A 15,183-nucleotide genomic window follows, 5' to 3' on the forward strand; every position below is an offset into this window, starting at 1 on the left:
AGGCAGATGGACATTACTGCATCCTACCCAGATCCAAGGAAAGGGGCAAGTGCCCCATCACATAGCCACTACTTAGGCCTTGAGGGCCAGAGTTGCTTCAGCAGGTACAGGCAGGTCAGAGACCAGGACAGACATCCCTAGAAAACTGTGAGATTCAAAGATTGGCAACTCTTCGGCTGTCCTCTCCACTGCCCAAGGTCTGTCTTCAGAGTCTCTTCTAGTCAGCTGGAAAGTTCTCCTCCATCCCCTTTAGAAGGAAAACTTCTCTAACTCAAAGAGAAAATTTAGATGAGAAAAATCTTAGTTTCCATGCTAGCACTTCATCAAACAGGATGATGTCTGTTTCCCATAAGCACAGATATTTTTCCTTCTCAATTGATGTGTTTTTTCTGATAGCTGAGTGGTATCTCCTGTCTTTTGGGGTATGTTTGCATATTTCAGGAGTCTTAGAGCAAGAAGGGGGTCAACTTCAGCTCATATTGAGGGCCTGCTTGGGCCGCCAGGGCCCTGGAGGGAGGTTGACAGTGGCGCTGCTCATCTGCCCTCATCCCAGGTTCATTGCTCTTGCTCAGATGCCATATTTTTAAAATACTTTATTTTTTACATAATACTGTCATTACAAAAAAATACAAAAAAACTACTATAAAAACATTCAGGGGCTTGTCAAAGTGAGAAAACCTAAAGCCCCCACCCCAGGACTGGCTGAACAGTCTTCCCCCAGCTCCTTCACTATTTGACTTTTGTACAACTGTGGGAGTGGGGTGGGGTCACACAGGCAAAAAAGGGCTGGAAATTCCCCACATAGCCTCCAAGAAGGGTAAGAAATAGTAGCTTCACATATCACAAAAGTAGGATTTGGAAGTTTGGGGGTGGCTAGACCCTGAGTTCAGAGGTATGGGGAGAAACCTGTGACCCTGAGTCTCTTGGTGGAAAATAGCTGCCACCTGATCCCAAAGCTCCTTCACTTCCTGATGAAGGCTTAGAGATGGGCGACATCTTAGCCTTAATACCTCAGGTTCCCCTTCCCTTTCCCCTGCCCTTGAATACTCCTGAGAGGGAGGATAGAACTTCTGGCTCTGGGGTGTAGACAAGGCAGCCAACAGGGAGGCTGCTGAGGGCTGGTTCACTGCTCTGCCCCAGATGAAAAGTGTCTCGTGCTCAATGTCCCTGTTCACAGGTTGTGGGCCTTCTCTTCCTATCTCCTCTCCTCTCCTCTCCTCTCTCCTGGAGAGGCACAGACAACTCTAGGTGAGTGCTTTGTGTGTGTGAATATGTGTGCAATAACCTTGGACACTGTGGACCTGGGGTGGGGGAGGGAAAGCAATGTCCTTTCTGTCCTCTTCCTCCCCCAACAGGAGGAAGCCAAAGGGAAGGGAGAGGAAAGATACTAGCAAAGCTCAGAGGGGAAGGAAGATATGCTATTTACAGGCGTGGACAAGGAATCTCTTTATCTTCAAGTAGCACTCAGGTCATTCTCCAGCCACTGGGCGGGAACTGGATTCAAAGCTAGTGACAAGAAAGCTGACCCCTGCCCTGGGCTAGCTCTCCCCACCTCCCTCCCACTCCCCCCAGGCAGCCCAGCTGTAAAAGGGGTCAGGGACAGGAATATTTTCCTGAAAACCAGTGGCTTTTTTTTTTTTTTTTTTTGCATTTTAGAAACAGTTGCCAGTGTCCGGTGGACATCAAGCTGGGTGCACATTGGGTCGGGTGAGTGTAGGGGGTATTGCTGTGGTAGACTCTGGATTAGCTGGGGCAGAGCCTAGGAACAGGGTAAGTGTTGCCTAAGGATCTGTCGTGTCTGTGGTGTTAATCTGTCTGGGAAACGAACTTTGAACTCCACAATGAGGTCTCCCCGCTGAGTGGGCACCTTGGGGAAGGGCAGACCCTCCCCACGGAGTCTCTTCACGGTGCCTGGCTTGATGACGTCATTGCAGGGCAAAGGGATCACTCGGCCATCAATGGTGGGAATGTTCACGGTGCAGCCACACAGCGCCTGGGGAGAATGAAGCACAGTGTGAGAAAAAGGTAGGGTAGGGTGAGTGAGAAGGGAGGAAATAAATTGAAGTGGGGAAAGAATGTGCCAGCTGGTGAAAAGGAAGGGAATGTCCCCTGGCATCCCCCCAACACACAAACCCAACCTAAAAAGGCCCCACCTCCTTGAGGCTGATCAGGGCACTGTAGAGCACGTTGGTGCCATCTCGGCGAAAGTGTGCATGGGGCTTGTCTTTGAGCACAAAGACAATATCGGCAGGGATGTTGTCAGGTGTGGCATCGCCCTCTTTGGGGAAAGTGATCTTGGTGCCTTCCTTCCAGCCACGCTTGATGACAATGTGCAGTATCTTGTCCTCGGTGCGCACAGTTCGCCCATCGGGGTTAAGGCGCCGCCGTGTGATTTTCATGCGTTTGGTGGAGCCATGGTAGATCTCCTCTAGGGACACCCGCAGCTCGTGCACCACAGGTGGATCCTGTACCTTGCGCCGAGGGTACAGTGGTTCTGGGGCTCGCCTTGGCCCCCTACTTAGCCCATTGAAGCCAAACCGGCCAAAGGCACCAAATGGGTCCTCATCTTCATCCACATCCATGTCATCTGGGTCAAAACCACTGAAAGGTCGAGTGGAACGGCTGCTGGCAAAGAAGATATCGAACGGGTTGGAGCCACCAAAGAAGGAGGCAAATGTAGCGTGAGGGTCCCCATGAAAGGTGTAGTGAAAGGAGCCACTGGAGCCACCTGATGTACCACCACCGGTCTTCAGGCCTGGAGGAGAGAAGTTAGGAGCAATGTGGCTCATCCTACCCTACCCCAGTTTTTTCCCCCCCGTTCTTTAGCTCCAGTTCATGGGCCTAGAAAAAGAAGCAAGCTTCAACTCCTGCAGAGAGAGCCAGGCTAATCAAGTAAGAAAAGCTTCTGGCAAGATTAATTTCTAGTCTTAATTATATATTTAATAATAATGCCCATTTTGAGGTTCAAAGAGGCTAGGTTACCCATTAAGTGGAAAAGCCAGAAGAAGACTTAGAAGATGTGACTTCTAGTCCTGTAATCTTTTCCATGTATACATAGCCTAAAGATGATAAAGCCTTGGGTGACTGTCATGTTACAAGTCATTCCTGGCTCCCAAATGTTTGCTTATCTCCAAAGACATATAGGCAAAGAGGCAATCAGACAGGACTTGGCCACACAGGGGCTGTAAATGACCAGTCTCAAATGAGATGGGGATACAGTCTAGGAGGAAACCCACTTTCACTCTGCTTCTTACAATGCTTCCTCTTTCCTTGATTTTTACACAAATGGGAAATCAGGCTTCAGGCCTCAAAATAGCAGGAAGCTCTTCATCTCAGTGAACTTCAAGATGAGGAGCTATTTTTCTAGAAAAAGTTTTCCAATACTTTGTTCCCACACTGTCTGCTCAGTGTTACACAACTCCAGGGAGTGTCATTTACACATCGTACAGACATAGACTACAATGGGAATGGAGCTCGCTGGAGTTATACAACAACAAGCCCTATACCCGACATCTAATGTTGAGCAACCAAAATGCATGAATGGGCTGGTGCATTGCAGGTGGTGACCACAGATGCTTTCTCTGTCAGGTTCTGCCTAGGGGGCTCAGATTCCTGGAGGCAGCGTTAATGATAAGAAGGTAGCAGAGGATGTGGGGAGAGGGTTAACATTGAGAACTACTGTAGAATACATAGATATAGCAGTGGGATTCAGGCTAAGGGAAGAGACCCTTCTCTTTGAGGCCTTTTATCAAGAATTTCAATTGGTCATGGAAGCCTGAGCCTAAATTAGCCTCTTACTTCCTAGGACCACAAGGGCAGATTTGAGTTTCATTAGCAAGGCCAAGTGGTTCAGGGGCTTGTGGCAGCTGCTTCTTCACCCCTCCCTCAAGGTTTAGGGTCTCTTCTTTCCTTCTATTGAGGGGCTATCTAGCAAGTTAGAGAAGCTTGGCAAAGCTCACTGAGTGGGGAGGGAGGTTGGGCTGATGACTATGGGAAGTGGTAATTCTCTCTGCAGGGATTCCTACCCTACCACTACCACCCCCTGTTCCAGCTGAGAGCAACTTGTCCCCAGCCAGAACTGCACACAGTCTGTGTGTACAACTGTTCTGGCTAGCTGCTGGGGAGGGGGCAGGGGAGACAGACTATAACCAACATTTCCAAGCTACTTCTCCCTCCCCAGGCCCTGGAGGTCTCTTTCAGACCATGCTGCATCCTAAGGGGCCCTCCTGCGATGGGGATCCTGCATGAGAACCTGGTGTCTGGGCCTAGGAACTGGGTGTTGCCTCTTCTCTTAGGCTTTGTCACTCAGGAGAGAAGTGTCTCTGGGTAGCTCTCCCAGCTCCTGCCTTCCCAAAGGGGAGGCTGAATGGAGGAATGAGTGCAATTCCAAGACAAGTCACATGGTGGCATGGTGTCAGCACTGCTTTCCTCTCCTCACCTGACCACTCCCACCCCTCTACCCTAGAGAGAAAAATTTCTTAGCTGGGAGAATATTGAGGATTCCAGCAGGTACCTGGTGAATCTGGGAGTTGGCAAGTATAGGAGGTAAGAAGGGGAAAAAAAGGACTAGCAGTGTAGGGAATAAGAAGGAGGTTGGGAGGACTAGGGTGTACAGAGGGGAATGAAAGAAAAGCAAGGAGGGGAAGATGCCTTTGAGCATCTGCTTTGTATCAGGTGCCATACATATCATTAGCCCATTTAGTTTGGAAGAGAGGGCAGGGAGAGTGAAGAGGAGGAGAATGTGCAACAAAGGTGGATACCACTGGGGAGGAAGGGCAGTTCTTCCCAGGAAGGAGAGTCCTCAGCTGTGACAGTGTCTCTTAATATAGCCTGACAGGTGCCTGTGGCTGGCGGGTGGCAGGCAGCCCTGAGGGGCAGGCCCAGAATTAGCAGCTACATCATGCCCGTGGGATGTTCTGGGAGGGGCCACCCTCTCAGAGGCTTTATTTGGGCCTTTCCTGCCTCCCGCTCTGTGGCCACCAGCTACCCAGGGGAGGGAGTAAGATGCCAGCAGCAGTTCCCCTTCCACTCTTGGATCCCTGCCACTTCCTCTGGGAGGGAAGCTCTACCTCTGTTCTGCTGGCCTGAAGTGGGTAGGGAGGGGAAAGGATAGGGACAACCACTTCTGCTCAGGGCTCTGGTGGTTAATTCCCAGGCTGCCAAAGGCCAGACTTTTATGCTGATGAATGTAAATGCTCTGTCCTCAGAGAGCCACACATGCCCTCTCCCCCATCTTCCCCATCAGCCAATGAAGGAGCAGGGACTTCAGGCAGGACTAATAAGGCTGGGAAGCAAAGAAGGGAGGGGAAGGCCTCTCTGGCTCTAGCTTCAACCCTCTCTAAGGCCTGAACTAGAGGAGGGAAAGGGGCGGAGAGAGGCGGGAGACTATGGTAAGCTGAGCTTGGTGGTGGGTGGTCTCCTCTCTCCTCCCAGTGTCAGGGCTAGAAACCCTTACCTCCCTCTCCCCACCCTCAGCCTCCAATTCCCTGCTATGAGAACAAGGTCACCCAGGATTGCCAGCCAAGCGCAGGGTCCAGGATTGGAGTGGAGTGCTACCCTCTTACCTTCCTCCCCATATTGGTCATAAAGGCCCCGCTTCTTGGGGTCACTCAGCACATCATAGGCTTCTGCAATTTCCTTAAACTTTTCCTCAGCATTGGGTTCTTTGTTCTTGTCTGGGTGGTACTTCAAGGCCATCTTCCGATAGGCTTTCTTGATCTCATCTTCATTGGCCCCCGATGAGATCCCAAGAATCTTGTAATAATCTTTTCCCATCACAGCCACTGGACCAGCACTGGTCTCCTTGTTTCTGAAAGAAACCCAGGGCCAATCCTTGATGCCCCTATTCTCTTCTGACCCAGCCCTGCTCCTTATGATCTTGTAGTCCCTAAATGACTCACTGTGTGACCTTCAGCAGGTCATGCCTGTTCTGTGGGCCTGTGTCTTCCCCATCCGTAAAATGAAAGGTTCAGACTAGATGATCTCTTCCAGCTCTGACATTCCAGGATTCTGTGATTACTTCCTCACCTCCTGGGTTTTCCCAGCAGGAAGTTGAGATTTTGGCCCACTTCTTGGGGCTAGGCTAAAGCCTAGGTCCTTGGTCCAGACTGAGGACCCCTGAGAGGCCCTGCTGAGTGAGGTGACACCATGGACTGACAGACCTATGCACAAAAGCTGGCGAAGGTCAGTGTACTGGGTGAGGTCACCTGAGCATCGTGGTCTGCTACGCCACGCCTTAGGCATAGTGCCCAGGCTGAGGGCAGCTGGGGCAGGAGCCCAGGACTAGGGACAGGCCTGGGTCTTCAGCCAGCTATTCTGGCCAGCTAGGCTGAGGCAGGGTATTAGTGTCTAGAGTCCTCCCTGCCATTGGAGACCCCAGCACCCCCTCACCCCCACCTCCCCAGACTATGCTAAGCCTCATGTGTGACTCAGATCAAAGTGTGACTCACAACCTTTGGAAACTGCTGTTTCCAACTCCCTTATTAGCAGGGGGGTGACACTGTCCTTCCCCCAACTGGGGTAACAGTTCTTTTACTCTTTTCCCAGTGTCTACACACAAAACTATATGTGGAGACTTGTCTGTGCCACTAAGTACAGTGGTAGTGAACAAAGCATCCTGGAGATAGGCCTTCTTTAGACTCTAGCTGTTAGGAGAAAACTGGGCACTAACCACCATGTTCTTAATACCTTGTCCCTTCCTCTCACCTGCCCCTGTGGCTTAGGATCTGGCTCAGTGCCAGGCCCATATTCCTCTGATAGTTCCTTCCAGGCTGGGTGCAGCATTTGTTATGTGAGACAGAAAACACAGGGCTCTAATTCTTCCACTCTAATCACCCTCCATCAATGTGTCTGTGCTGGATATGAAGGGAAGGGGACTTTCCTATAGCTAGAGCTATTTGGGGGAATGGCCAGATGCCATTTTCCAGCCCTTCTGAGATTTGGCCAACCCCTGCCAAAGCTGGGAGAACCAGAGTCTTTCTAGCAATGTCCTGGGCTTGCAGCCACAGCTGAGACCTGCTTTTCTGCCTCTGACTGCTACACGGCAATGAGATGTATAGGTCCTGGCAGGAGTGAGGGCTGTAACTGGGTTAGGGAGAGGCCCCCAAGGCCCCAGGTAGGCAGGGACAATGGTCCTCACTCCTGCCCCCACAGGACCTACTTGTAGGTGGCTGGGTTTTGACTCATGGTTCTGGGAGTCACCTTACTCTGACGAAGAAAAGGCTCCATAAAGGCAGATACTCCCCCACCTCCCCCTACTAGCAAGTCACACCTGTGGGGGAGACTGCGGTTGGGGGAGGCAGAGAAGAAAGAGCACTTGGGGGAGGGCAGCCATTTTCGGAAATGGCAGTATAAGCTGTCTGAGAGGGTGCTGGGGGTGGTCTGCCATCTCTGCCTCAACCCACACCTTCTTTCCCCTGGGACTGGGAGGGAGCCCAGGCATATCAGAAGGGTGCCCTCAGAGAACTATCACAGCCAGCAGAACGGATCACCAACCCACCCAACCTCTTTTGATGTCCCTGCATGACCCCTTCACCTGGTTTGCTTCCTCCCTGGTACCCCCTGTCAGCTGGTCTAGACCCACAGTTCTCTTGCTTCCACAGACACAGGGCAGGCTCTTTCAGGACCTGCCTCCTTTTTCTCCTTCTTCTTTCCTCCCTCCGTTCCTCCCTCCCCTACCCACAGGCCACGTGTTGGAATGACAAAGGAGCCCCATGGCATGGCACTGCCTTTGATGGAGAAGAATGATAAGGAAGAGGCAGACATGAAAAATGGGAGAAATGGCAAGGGGAACTGTTGAGGCATAGGGAGGGAAGATGGTTGGTATGGAAAATGAGGTGCTGATGGAGGGGCATGAGAAATGGAAATAGGTGAAGTGGAAAATGGGTTACTGAGGATTTGAAAGGGAGAGATGTGGAGGGTTGAAATACTGGAGCTGTTTATGGGAATGCATAGGGAATGATCAGGGATGCACTTCATCCAAATGTAAGAGTGAGGTAGAAGGGGGTTCTTGCACATAATGGGAATGAGATGAGGATGAGATGGAGGAAACAAATAGGCAATGAAAAGGAATGGCTGATGTGGAGGATTTGACTGTGAGTGCCCTTCTCCAGAGGGACTTACCGAAACTTTACAAACCCATTCAGCGTCCACGCTCGAAGTTTTAAGGGCTCCAGCTGAATTTTAAACATCAAGCTGGCTAAGAAGTCTTCTCCCCAGAAGTGTGGGAAGCTCCGGAAAGCTCCTCGGGCCTGCAGTGGGGGTGCTGCTGGGGGTGGGCAGGAGAGCGCTGTGCGCTTAAACATGCCCAGCCAAGCCCCTCACCTCTGATCGCTCCACCGGAGCCTGCTTGGAAAGCTGCAGCTCGGAGCCACCTCCTCAGATCTCAGAGGCGCTTGCCCAGCAAGGCCTGTCTGGTGCAGCAGGAGCCGGACCTGATCCCCAGGTGTGGAGAGTGAAGGGAGAGGAGCCAGCGGCCACCTGCTCTCAGGTGCAGGAGTGTCTGGCTGATTGTGAGCGGCAGTATGGCAGTGCAAGCATGTGCTTGTGAGTGGCAGAGTGTGTACCTGTGACAGGTATGATTGTGAGGGCCTGAGAGGCAGTGAGCTCCTATAGCCTCTATAAGGGGAGGACCCGACCCCAATTCCCAAGAACCTACTCAATGAAGTCACTGACGGGGACTCCTCCCTCGCAGATGGGCGGGGCGGGGAGGGGCAGAGCGGAGCTCGGCCGGGACAAAAGGAGCGGCGAGGAAGGGAGGGGAGGAGAGGGGAGGGGGCTCGGACGGGGGAGGGTGGTCGGTGATGTCACCGGTGCTGGCTGGCTGGCCTGCTCAGAAACGCCTCCGCCCGGCGGAACCCAATCCGACCCTCCCCTGCCCTCCCCCGGCTCAGACGCTGGCTGCCCCCCGAGAGGAGCAAGCCCGGTCGCGGACACCGAGCACCTTGCAGACCCGGAGTCCCCGCACCCTCACCGCAGAAGAGCCTTATGGGCCCTCAGTGTCCCAACCCCCAGACACCAGGACCCCTGGCTTCGCGACGCCCCACTCCCAGGACCCCCGAGTCTTGGCTCGGCTCCCTCACCGGTGAGGAGCTGCGGACGCCTCCGCGGTCGTCAGACAGCCGCTGCCCCCTCCCCCGGCTCCGGCTCTGCCGCCTCCACTCGGGACAGGAGTCGCCCGCCCGCCGGCCGCCAACAGCGGGACCGGGAGCCCGCCCCCACGGCTCCGCCTCCGCGCCCTCCATTGAGCCGCCTGCCTGTCACTCAGCGCAGCCTCTACTGTGATTGGGCAGATTTCAACGAGCGGCTTGGTGATAGCCGCCCATTCTCCGCTTCTGTCACCCGGCCACACGCGCACACATTCCCGGCAATGATTGGTGTGGGTCTGATTGGTGGCCTCTGGGATCAATCAACCACACCTCTTCGCCACCTCATCGTGTCATTGGTGAAAAGGATAGAGGGTGGCAACTTCACGCGCCCTTTGATTTTATTGGTTCATCTGTGGGACTTAGACCCGAGCCTAGGGGCAACTATATTAGTCCAATCTCCGGTTTGAGAAGGTGGGACGTATTGGCCACCACTCGAATCCCAGGAGAACCTTCTGGAACCCGTGCAACGTCAAAGGCAGCCTTAAAGGAAAACTGCCCCCACCAGCTGGCGGTGACACTGTGCATTCTTTCCTTTCTTCATTTAGAAGGGAAGAGGGGAGAGAGAAAATAGTGCGCTCTGGCAGGTATAGTTCCTGGAACAGGGCCCAAACGTCACCCCTTCTCACCTGTCCTCCATCGAACCGTGAACCGACCTGGACCTGACCTGATTTAGCTTTACCTTACCTGACACATTGACCTGACATGACCTAACTGGATCTCAAAGCAGAACTCCAAAAGACAAGCAGAGTTTAAGTTCCTTTCTGATCTCTCCCGTGAGGGTAATCTGATAGCTCGCCTCAGGTGCAGCACCTCCAGGACTCTTTCAGAGTCCCCTAACCATCGTCTTGTGTAATTCCCCCATCCTAGCTCCCTCCCGGCAGGCAGCCCCTTCTCAGCAATCCCCACAGCCCCATTTCAATTTAGTCCCGGTATAACGAATCTTTCATCCTACTCCCCCCTGGACTTCTGTATTTCGGTCCTTTATTCCCCTTCTTGGCCCTTATGAACTCCTGTTTTTCTCCCATGACCTTCTGTCTGGTCCTATTCTTAGTTCTTTCTTTACATCCGTGATCTCCCCTATTTTAGCTCCCCCTTAATCCTTCATCTCAGCTGCCCGTGATCCCTTCTTACTCTCTGAATCTCTCGTCTCAGCACCCCCCACTCCCATGAAATTATTAAATCTGAGCCCCAGTGTCCCCGCAGCCCAGAGCAGGAGGGGCTGCGGAGGCGGTCGCCAGCGGAAGCCGCCGCTAGAGCAGACACGGTGCCTGGCGCCCACGTCACTGTCTCCCAGACCCATCTGTGCTGGAGGGAGCGGGGGTGGGGAGGGGGTAACCTGGGGGTGAAGCAGGGGAGAGGGGTTCTGGGGGAGTTGATGACAAAGGAAGGGTCAGGGCAGAAGCTTTCATTTACGTCTTTCTTTGTCTGTTTCCCAGATACAGAATTTGGACACCCATGAGATTGTGAGAACTGGATAGAGCTGGAAACTGAGGCTTGAGCACCTGGGACACAGAGAAGAGCAGGAGAGGGTCCAGGGATCCTGGGGTCGGGTCTGCATATTCTTCACCACCAGTATGCACTATGTAACTGCAAGTGTAGAGGAGTATGAGGTGTGGAAGAAGAAAGGGAATTGTGCTGAGAGGAGGATGGAGGAAGTGGGGTTAGAAGGATGAGGAGGGGAGTAGAGATGAGGTGATAAGTATGGGGCTGGGGAGAATGGGGAGTTAAGGGAGGGGAGGTGGAGAGAAGTGGATGGAGAAAGGAGGGGAGGGGAAACAGGCTGAGAAGATATCGAGGGGAGTAGAGTGGGAGGCAAGGAGGGATGAGAAATGAGGGGATAAGGGGGGAGAGGAGATAGGGAGAATGAGGAATAGAATGGAAGATAGGATGACCAGAAAAAGGATGGAACAGAGAGGAGGTGAAGAGGAATGAGGAAGGGAGGGCGATGGGGTGGCAAGGGAAATGGAACAGTGTGATGTGGAAATGGGTAAGGTGGGATGAGGGGGCCCAGGACCAGTGCTGGCTTCTTAAATGTGGGGGCTCTCATCCCCCACCTCCAGATTCGTGGGTCCCAGGTGGTGGGTGGCTCTGCTTCTTCCTATTCCAGTTCTGTCTCTTTTGCCTCCTCCAGCTTGCCTGTGCCAACACGGAGGCAGAGTTTAGTCACCAGCCCTTACCTGGCCCCTGCTAATGCTAAAGTGTAGGCTTGGACCTTCAGGAGTGTAAGGCTTGAGTGTTCAGGCGTGGACTCTGTTGTCTGCCCAGTTCACCATTCCTGCCTTCTGTCTCATTGCCCTGGACGTAAGGGGTATATGTGGGGGACCAGGGTACAAAACGAAGCATAGTGTGAGAATATGGGTCCTGGAGTCAGGCTGTGGACCTTGTGAGGTTATTTCCACATCTGTGCCTTATTTCCTTCTCTGTAAATGGGGATAGGCAACAACAATACTTATAAGAGTTGTTGTGAGGGTTAATTAAGGTAACATATGTAATGCACTTAGTTCTGAGCTTCGCATGTAGTTAATGCTCAATCAAGTTAACCATTGCTCTATGTTCACAAATGTCTGGGTATGCAAGTACATTTGTGTATGAGTCTGACTAGGAGTTATTTGTACTGTTGTACTGGTGATGTGATTTGTGAGAGTGTATCTGTCTAATTATTTATGTGCGGCAGTGTGCCTGATTCTGTTTTTTGCTGTAGGTATGTCATTTTTTGTCAGTGTACATGTGTATGATTAAATGACTGTAGGTATGTGTCTACATGATAGAATGGATGAAATATGTGGCTGTTGACATGTTGACACCATGTCTGCCAGCATATGCATGCATCTCTGATCATGTCAGTTCTAAACATGCCCACTCACCCTTCCTTCCTATGGAGACGTCATAACCCAAGGTGTCCCTCATTTCCTCACCCGGAGGGAACCGGAACCTGTGGGCAGGGGCGGAGGTGGGTGCCAGTGAGGAGGTGTTTAGACAGGAGCACGTGTTCCCTCCCAGACTGTGTAGGGGAGGGGAGCCCCTGATCCTGCATACATCCTGAAAACGCCATAGGAAGTGCCCCCCCAGCCTGTTCTCAGTGCCCTGTCTTGTTACCATGGCAGCAGTTGCCAGGGGCTCCCACGGTTGCTAAGATCTGGGTGTGGGAGGCTGCCAGGCCCTGTTGCTAGTAGAAACAGAGAATCCTGGGGGGAAGGAAGACTACCCCCACAACTGCCAGCTCTCTGTAGCAACAGAACTGGTCCTTGAGCCTCTCCTTTCCCCCAAATTTACCTATGATTTGTATGCAGTAGTATGTGCGTGTGTTGGGGGGGCCTTTATCAGGAAGCTGGAACTAGAATACTGGGATCCACCTTCTGAGGAAAAAGAGGATCCCCAGTCTGCCCATTAGCATCTTTAAAGTTAGGAGTTCCTTAGAAATTAGTGACCACTTTATTTTGTCCCCCATCACTTAAACTTCTCCCTGGGAAATGTCTCTGCTTGAAGTGATTAGGTATTCATTACCTGATGCTTTCACCCAGGTGTAGGAATGCTGCATTGACCCATTAGCCCGGATACAGACTGACTACTCCCTGTGGTCAGATGTTTAGCATCTCACCTGATACATACTTTATGCTGACACCCAAGCTCAGAATTTTGTCCCATACTGAGTCTCCAACTTTGGCTTCAGCCTAAGACACTGAACCTGGTTATAGTCCTGGACGAGACAGTTTCCTCAATTCAGCCTCAGCCTAAACCTTCCTCCTAGACATGGCTGACCTCTAATTTTGGTACTTGGATTCATCCTCATAATCATTCCTGACCCTATACACTAACTGAGCTCTAACTAGGAGTCTAACTTCCCAGTACTCACAGGTGTCTCCCTGCATGTTCTGAACCTACACTGACTAGAACCATGAAAGGTTCAAAAGGGTTATTTCTTGCCTTGGGGTGAGAGGACAGTGTTAGGGATGACCAGTAGAGGGCGTGCAACATCAGGTTCTAGAGACAAGCTCCACCAGCCCACCTGTGAACTAAAGAAATTGAAGTTTCCAAGTTGTGGATGCCAAAACTTTGGGTTCATGTGGATCCTTAAAATCATGGATCTTCTCCTTCTGGAGAAGCTGGACTCAGGTCTGGGAACCTATGAGAAGGAGCTTAACTGTTTACTGGCATCTCAGGTCTCAAGAAGACTGGATACCTAGTAAGTTATCTCACACCCAACTCAATATTTCTGTCACATGCTCATACAACTTCACTGCCTTCTCTGGTACAGTTATTTTTTGATCCTAGTGAGCAGAAGTGTGCCTCCCATTGTATCCACCTTTTATCTTAGCTTTGTCCTCAAGAACACATTGACCTCATCAACCCCATCTGCAGAACATCAGCCATCTGCGCCTTTCAAGTCTGCTTCTCTCCAGAACTCCCACCTACATGGGTTATTCATCTGCCTTGCTCATGAAGGGAACTAAGATCATGTTCCCTTGAAGGGGTCTCAGTTTGTAGTGCCTGGCTTGATTAGCTTTTTCCAGGGGTTCTCCTGCTTCTCTCTCCTTTGACTTTGAACTTCCTTCCATATTGCCTCAGTTTAACTCTGTTTTTGGCAGCCACCTCTAACTGGTCACCCATACCAAGTTAAGGCCAAAACTCTTTTCTGAGCTTCCAAATCACTTCTTTCTCATTTGTACTTACTGTTTTTTGAAAGGAGAGTTATATTCATTTTACAAAGATATTTGAAATAAGTTAAATAAAAAAATTTTTGGCAACACTTCTGAGTTTTAGGGCAATACTTGCCTTGGAAATCTCTGCACTTGATGTTTACTTAAAGATGGGACAAAGAGGCTGGGTGTGGTGGTTCATGTCTGTAATCCTAGCACTTTGGGAGGCTGAAGCAGGAGGATTGCTTGAGGCCAGGAGTTTGAGACAAGCCTGGGAAACATAGCGAGCCTTTTTTTGTGGCAGCCACCTCTTACTGGTCACCCATACCAAGTTAAGGCCAAAACTCTTTTCTATGCTAGAGTACTGTACTGTATAGCTCACAGCAACCTCAGACTCCTAGGCTCAAGTGATCCTCTTGCCTCAGCCTCTTCAGTAGGTGGGACTACAGGTGCCCACCACAACACCTGGCTAGTTCTTCTATGTTTAGTAGAGATGAGGTCTCACTCTCAAGCAGTCCACCCCTCTTGGCCTCCCAGAGTACTACGATTACAGGTGTGAGCCACTGCAGCCAGCTATGAAACTCTATTTAGAAAAAAAAATTGTAAAAATTAGCCAGGCTTGCGGGTGTGCACCTGTAGTCCCATCTACTTGGGAGGCTGAAGTGGAAGGATCTCTTGAGCCCAGGAGGTTGAGATTATAGTGAGCTATGACCACACCACTGTCCTCTAGCTTGGGTGACAGAGCAAGACTCCGTCTCTTAAAAAAAAAAAAAGAAAGAAGGAAAAAAGGAAGAGGTGGGATAAAGAGGGATTGGAGGTCACCAGCTGGCTTGGCTGAGTGTGACTTCAGCACTGTGGACAGAGGCACCCCTAGCTATGCTTGGGCCTGTGGGAGGGTGGGGATGACACACAGCCTTCAGATGGAGCAGAGATCCTTGCTATTCAGTGCCTTACAGTGTATAAACCTCTCTCCGCTTACTAAACTCATTCTGTTTTCACTCAGCTACCAGCCCAAGGAGGCTGGCAGGGCAGGGATTCTTTTCCAGATTTTTCCACATGAGGAAACTGAGGTTCAGCAAAGTCAAACTCCAAGCAATCCCTAAAAAGGTGAGGTGGGAGAGAGAATGTGTTTAGTAAATTTAGCAAGGCTTTGTTTGTCTTTGTGGAGACTTTCCCTTGGGATAAAGAGGGAGTGCACTTAAGTCAGAGCAGGACAGGGTGGGTGGAGGTTTGTGTGGAATGGAGGCATGAGCCAGCTCTTGGAGCAAGCGGCAGTTGGCAAGAGGAACAGTCCTAGGGGAGTCTAAAGTGCTGCACCGAAGGTAAGGAAAACCTACTCATTAGGGTCCACAGAGATCCAGCCTTTATAGCCTCTCTTTCTGTCCCAGTGCTTAGCTTCA

At 51.4% G+C, this 15,183-nt stretch overlaps 1 protein-coding gene across 3 annotated transcripts; it reads right to left on the minus strand.

Annotated features, from left to right (window-relative positions):
- Positions 1–578: 578 nt before the first annotated feature.
- On the minus strand, positions 579–9,541 carry DNAJB5 (DnaJ heat shock protein family (Hsp40) member B5). 3 transcript variants are annotated; one of them, XM_053569801.1, is made up of 5 exons: positions 9,081–9,541; positions 8,323–8,432; positions 5,565–5,809; positions 2,154–2,755; positions 1,222–1,993 (listed from the first exon to the last, which is right to left on the minus strand). In XM_053569801.1, exons 1-5 carry the CDS (start codon positions 9,240–9,242, stop codon positions 1,760–1,762), a joined length of 1,353 nt encoding a protein of 450 aa, XP_053425776.1. In that variant the 5' UTR covers positions 9,243–9,541; the 3' UTR covers positions 1,222–1,759. The 3 variants fall into 3 exon arrangements, with proteins under 3 accessions (XP_053425795.1, XP_053425776.1, XP_053425784.1); XM_053569820.1 differs by lacking the exon at positions 8,323–8,432 and having other exon boundaries at positions 579–1,993; positions 9,081–9,200; XM_053569809.1 differs by lacking the exons at positions 8,323–8,432; positions 9,081–9,541 and adding an exon at positions 8,122–8,303.
- Between the last annotated feature and the right edge of the window lie 5,642 nt (positions 9,542–15,183).

The sequence above is a fragment of the Nycticebus coucang genome, chromosome 2 (genome assembly GCF_027406575.1).
Source record: "Nycticebus coucang isolate mNycCou1 chromosome 2, mNycCou1.pri, whole genome shotgun sequence".
In the NCBI taxonomy this organism is placed as follows: domain Eukaryota; kingdom Metazoa; phylum Chordata; class Mammalia; order Primates; family Lorisidae; genus Nycticebus; species Nycticebus coucang.

What these genes read in the sequence shown, in the direction of transcription:
- DNAJB5 (XM_053569801.1), bottom strand. Translation starts at nt 9,242, where the DNA reads ATGGAGGGCGCGGAGGCGGAGCCGTGGGGGCGGGCTCCCGGTCCCGCT. An exon ending in CTCCGGTGGAGCGATCAGAG is followed by an intron (nt 5,810 to 8,322) that starts GTGAGGGGCTTG and finishes GGTTTCTTTCAG; the next exon opens with AAACAAGGAGACCAGTGCTG. An exon ending in TGACCAATATGGGGAGGAAG is followed by an intron (nt 2,756 to 5,564) that starts GTAAGAGGGTAG and finishes TCTCTCCTCCAG; the next exon opens with GCCTGAAGACCGGTGGTGGT.